The following is a 6,000-nucleotide window of genomic DNA, read 5'->3' as shown; positions in this document are numbered from 1 at the left end:
TCTCTGTTTGTTCTGGCTATAAGCTCCATGCTGCTGTGCCTCTCTTTGTCTTCTCCTGCAAGCACCATGGGCTCCTGCTGCCTCTGTCTGCTCTAACTTCTGCTAAGCCAGACCCCTGCTGCTGTCCTTCCTTTCCCCTCAGCAAACCCTCTCTAGTATCAGTCTCGTCTCTTGTAACCAAGCCCCCGCTCCTCAAACTGTTCCCCCTCTACTAGTCCCACCTGTCCCCTCTCCTTTGGCCTAATTCAGACCTGATCGCTAGGCTGCGTTTTTGTACAGTCTGTGATCAGATCTAAACTGCGCATGCGTATGTACCGCATTGAGCAGGCGCGTTGTACGGATACAAAGCGGATCGCTGCTCAGCTTTGTGTGAAGAATCCATTTGCACGGGCGATCACAAGGAGATTGACAGGAAGAAGGCGTTTGTGGGTGGCAACTGACCGTTTTCAGGGAGTGCTTGGAAAAACGCAGGCGTGTCCATGTGTTTGCCGGGAGGGTTCCTGACGTCAATTCCGGGCTGATGTGATCGTAGCGGCTGAGTAAGTTCTGGGCTACTCAGAGACTGTACAAAGGGGGTCATTCCGAGTTGTTCGCTCGCTAGCAGATTTTAGCAGCATTGCACACGCTAGGCCGCCGCCCTCTGGGAGTGTATCTTAGCTTAGCAGAATTGCGAACAAAAGATTAGCAGAATTGTGTATAGAAAATTCTTAGCAGTTTCTGAGTAGCTCCAGACTTACTCCTACACTGTGATCAGCTCAGGCCGTTTCGTTCCTGGTTTGACGTCACAAACACGCCCTGCGTTCGGCCAGCCACTCCCCCGTTTCTCCAGACACTCCCGCGTTTTATCCTGGCACGCCTGCATTTTTTCGCACACTCCCAGAAAACGGTCAGTTTCCACCCAGAAACACCCACTTCCTGTCAATCACACTACGACCACTTCAACGATGGAAATTCTTCGTTCGGACGTGAGTAAATCTACTAAGTTTTGTGCTAAAATACTTAGCGCATCCGCACTGCGTACCATGCGCATGCACATTTTCGCCTTAATCGCGAACAACTCGGAATGACCCCCAAAATTTGTTTGTACAGCTGTGCTACACATGCGTTTGCACACTTGCACAGCTAAAATACGGCGACTATCTGATCGCAGCAGTGAAAAAATCACCCTCTAGCGATCAGGTCTGAATTAGGCCCCTTATCTGACCCACTGTTCTCCTTGTGCAACCTATGGGTCACCTGATCTCCACATGCAGCCTGCCCCTTTCATCTGGCCCGCTCCCTCCTCCTCTTCTGGACAGCCCCTTTCCACATCCAGCTTGTCCCCCTCCACTGTGCATAGTAGCTGCCCCAAGCAAATGGCCACTTGCAGGGGTGGGAGGGGGAGGTCCTGAGAAACAAAACAGAAGTTCAAAGAAACACATGGTGCCCCAGCACCGCCACGTATTACGGCTCTGCTGAGGTCCGCTCCCCCCCACGTACGTCCCAGCGCCGGAGCGGGCAGCTGAACAGACGCTGCTTCTGTTATGCGAGTGAGACTGAGAGCCTGTATCGCATGACCAGGTGCAGGGAGAGCTATGGGCCCTGGAGACAGCTTGGGCCCTGTAGCAGCCCCTGCACCCACAGTAGTTACACATGTGCAAGTGGCACTGCTACAGGGGGGGATTATATGTAAATGGCGTTACTACAGGGGATATTATGTGCAAGCAGCACTACTACAGGGGACATTATGTGTTATTGGCAGTAGAACTGTGGGAAATTAAGTGTATAAGTGGCGCTTCTACTTTGGCCATTTTGTGTATAAGCAGTAATACTAGGTGCAGTGTAATGTGAACAGGGCCGGTTCGAGGGCCCTCGGCGCCCCGGGCAGGGAATGGGGGCGTGGCTTAATACAGGGGGCGTGACCAGTTACGCCCCCTGTACAGTAGAAGTGCCGCTTAAATGCTGAGCGGTGCGCGATGACGTCATCGCGCACCGCACAGCAAAAGGTCCTCTCCACGAAGGGAAACTAGATGTGTAGCGTTTAGTTCCCTTCGCGGAGAGGACCTTTGCTGTGCTATGCGCGATGACGTCATCGCGCACCGCTCAGCAAAGGTCCTCTCCGCGAAGGGAAACTAGACGCTACAGGTCTAGTTCCCTTCACAGGGGACCACAGCCGGGACCACAGCCGCAGAGCCGGGGGACACAGCGGGCAGCGGAGGGCACAGCAGTGGCGGATCTTGCCATGGTGCGGCGCCCTCTGGATGGCGCCAGCGCCCTCCGGAAGGCGGCGCCTCGGGCAAAAGTCCTACTAGCCTGTGGCAAGATCCGCTACCGAATGTGAATAAGATTGTGCTACTGTGTGGCGTAAATTAAAAAATGGGGGTACTAATGTGTGGCCACGCTCCTTCCTTGTGAGACCACACCCCATTTTTCAGTGCGTGCTGGCCCTTTGTAAAGTATGGGAGGGCGCAAATTTTTAGTTTGCAGGGGGGGCGCCGAAAACCCTAGCACCGGCCATGGTGGGCCCCCTATAACCATCATTATTCCTGCAAGAATGTGAGGGTTTTGGAATGCTCTGTGACACTTGTGCCATCACTGAGCAAAAAATAACTTCTTCACAGGCATCAGGAGTTCTTGGAAAGCATCAGTTAGAAAGTCGGGCTTGTTAAGAAGTATACAGTATACCATCTATACAGCTGACTTTATTAGCTGTTTAAAAAGAATCTATAAAATTTGAATAGTTCTGTCATTGTGTCATTGTGAGTCCTTTCCACTGAGTGATATGTTCTAATCCTGACTTTCAAAATTATTTCAGAGCTGCAAAAACAGTCTATAAATTAACTAATGTTAGTTATTTTAACATCTATGGGCAAACTAATTCAGTTCAGGTTATTATTCATGGGAAAGAACTGAAGGGAATAGCATCTCGTAATATAATTGCAATGAGCATGCACAAACAGACAAATAATGACATTTACATCTTGCACACCATGTAAAGGTGCCTGTGATTGCGCTGCAAAGAGGAATGCAGTGGTACCAGTATCTGCATTATGGTCGTGACACTGACTCATACAGACTCGCCCCCCAGTCACTCATCATTCCTCCTGTCAGACAGGAAACCAATCAGAACAGAGAAGACCTGTGACACTTAGGGCAGGACCGTCGGCTGTCACTGTATAGACAATAGAGGGATATACAGCGATTACTGCTTTGTGAATAGTTGCTGAGACATTTTGTCAGAGTCGTTACCTAGAGTTTAAAGAGTTTTGGTCTTCGGAAAAATGGTCGGTATATAAACAACTATGTGGGTTAAGGCGTTTTACTCTTGTGGCTACAACTCTGGGGCGGTGAGAAAGTGCTACTGAATGCTCGTCCCTTGCTTCGATCCTCCCGTGTGTGCTACTCCTGCCTGGATGTGAGTACTAGTGCTTCCTGGAGAAGGGAAAGTAAGTATAATTAGACATACAGTATGGATAGGTAGGAAAAGGCAGGCTGTAAATACGTGCTAGGCTTCCACGGACTGGCTCTTCAGCTGTTGTGGGATGCAAGTCCAAAAATGTTTAAGGCAGTGCATGCTGGGATTTGTAGTTCACGCTCTCTAACTAGTCACCACAGGCTGTAGTAGATCCAAAAAGTTAAATTGATGTAAACTTTGTTACATCATTTGCAGTTAGTAATGTGATATACTCATACCTCCCAACATGACCCTCTCCAGGAGGGACAGAATGCTCTGCTCCTGGACTTCCCTCTTAATTTATGATTGCCATCACCTGTGCTGAAACACCTTTCTTATCCATTAATTGTTCAACACAGGTGCCGGCAATCATACATTAAGAGAAATGTCCAGGAGCAGAGCATTGTGTCCCTCCTGGAGAGGGTCATGTTGGGAGGTACCGTATGTATACTGTAGGGTGCAGGCTATGCCCATCTTGGTACAGGTCAGCAGGTGCAAACAGAAGAGTGCACTTTAGTGCTGAATTATTATCAGAATATGTGAACGTGTAGTGCAGTATAACCTGTTTAACAATACTTTTCTTTATCATACATATACTGACCAATCAATGTAACAGTATTATGGATCACAGCACATTTTTAATTTGTTACTGCTTAGTTCCCTTAGGGTCCCATTTATCATATCCTGTATTTTAAATGCGAATAAGACTGAGATATTATAATAACGTCTGAATTTGCAAAGTATAAATAAACATTTTCATGCAAATTTACTATAATGCTCTTACTGGGACACGGGTTCCAATTACAGCCTGTCTTGGCAAATAGCTTACGCTATGACTCTGCCTCTGGATTGGTCGCCCCCACACTGCTATGCATGCTCAGATGGCAAGCACGACCATCAGTGTGGGCAGTCGGACTGGAATCCAGCGGATCCCTTGCCAGTAAAGTATGCGATAAAGTAGCCCATATGATACTATGGGCTAATGCCATCTTCATATTATGATAGTGGCTATTGCGAAGGTTTGAAAAGCTTTGCATTCCATATCATGGTATATCTGACAGCCCTGCCACGCGGTAAACCCCAGAGGGTGCACTTAACAGATTTTTCCTCATAGTTGCCATGTTAAGTGCACCACCTGGGGTTTACAGCGTGCGGTAACCCGTAACACATAGCTTCGGAGCACTTAACCCAGAATCTATGGGTTAACGCGCATTAGCCACTGACTTACCGGTCGGTGAAATTGGCTAGTAATTGAATAGCTCTGGCCATTAAACCCGAAGCTACGGCTGCTCAGTAAGCCCTGCAGCTGATTGAATCTGCCTCTTTATGGGCCCTACACATATAAAGATCAGCCGCCGAGCTGCCCGACGGAGGATCCCGTCGACGAGCGACCCGGCGGCGTGGGGGGGAGTGAAGTTTCTTCACTCCCCCCGTCACCCGGCTCCATACAAGTGCAGGCAAATATGGACGAGATCGTCCATATTGGCCTGCATGCACAGCCGACGGGGCACCAGCGATGAACGAGCGCGGGGCCGCGCATCGTTCATCGCTGGTGCCTCCACACTCAAAGATATGAACGGTATCTCATTCAATAATGAACGAGATCGTTCATATCTTTGAAGATTGTCGGCCAGTGTGTACGGCCTATTAGAGTACTTTATGTCTCTGCTAGTTATTAAGGAAACTATAATTGATTTATTAAAATATTTCTATGTTTTTACAGTTTACACTATAATACTGCTTCATTACTGTGTGTAGTATGGTTGAACACTCGACTATGTCTGAAAGACAACTGCTTTAGTTGAATAATTATGTTGTCTGGTGACAGAATTAGTATTCTGTAGCCGCAGGGGGAAGGTGTTAGTTTCTTACAGTTTGCTTTAGTATTGTGAATATTCATGTGATCTTATAGTTGTATGAGGATAGTGACATATTTAACCTCCGTTTATGAGGAGCCTACCCTCAGGACCAGGTTAAGATGTTTTCTCATCAAGTTATTTTGAATCCCTTGTTATTTTTAAAGCTGACACTTATCATAGTTGTCTGTGTTGATAGCACATATCATCCCAAAATGAAAAGAGGCCCTTTCAAGGAAGAGCTTCATTTGGAGCCTGAATTCAAACCATTGGTGGTGATAGAGCTTGTGAAGGACGTTAAGGAGGAAACCAAAAAATGGCTTGTTAAGAAAATTGCAGACAAAAAGAAAGATGGAGGTAAGCACTTCCAACTTTTACTCCTTTTTCAGGGTCTCCCTCATCTGAAACGGCAGACTCTGAGGACTGTAAGGACTAATGCATTGTGTTCCCATTAATAGTCTGGACAATGGGCAAATGTATCCATCTTTCATCTTACATAACCAGCTGCACTTGGTACTGTGGTATAGCTCAGATTCCACCCTGTAGTTTGATTAGATTATTGTGAAAGTTATGCCTGTTTGAGTTGCTTATTTTCTGAAAGAGCACCGACCCAAGAGGAATACTCACAGCATTATAAACATAGGTCATAGACTGGAGTTAATTACTAGAACCATATTCTGTACAAAACTGAACCTAAAATATAGTTATCAT

The 6,000-nt window shown here is 47.2% G+C and overlaps 1 protein-coding gene across 2 annotated transcripts in view; it reads left to right on the top strand.

The window, feature by feature from the left end:
* The first annotated feature begins 3,220 nt into the window (after positions 1-3,220).
* Positions 3,221-6,000, top strand: part of ANO10 (anoctamin 10) — a 565,272-nt gene continuing 562,492 nt past the window's right edge. Inside the window, exons 1-2 of one of the 2 annotated variants that reach the window (XM_063922319.1) lie at positions 3,221-3,425; positions 5,489-5,646. In XM_063922319.1, the coding sequence (XP_063778389.1) occupies positions 5,505-5,646 (142 nt within the window). In that variant the 5' untranslated portion in view covers positions 3,221-3,425; positions 5,489-5,504. The remainder of the gene's footprint in view (positions 3,426-5,488; positions 5,647-6,000) is intronic. The other variant, XM_063922318.1, reaches the window with a different exon arrangement.

This window comes from Pseudophryne corroboree, chromosome 5 (genome assembly GCF_028390025.1).
Source record: "Pseudophryne corroboree isolate aPseCor3 chromosome 5, aPseCor3.hap2, whole genome shotgun sequence".
Taxonomy (NCBI): Eukaryota; Metazoa; Chordata; class Amphibia; order Anura; family Myobatrachidae; genus Pseudophryne; species Pseudophryne corroboree.
The sequence above is the reverse complement of the archived record's forward strand: the minus strand, read 5'-3'. Positions and strand labels throughout refer to the sequence as shown.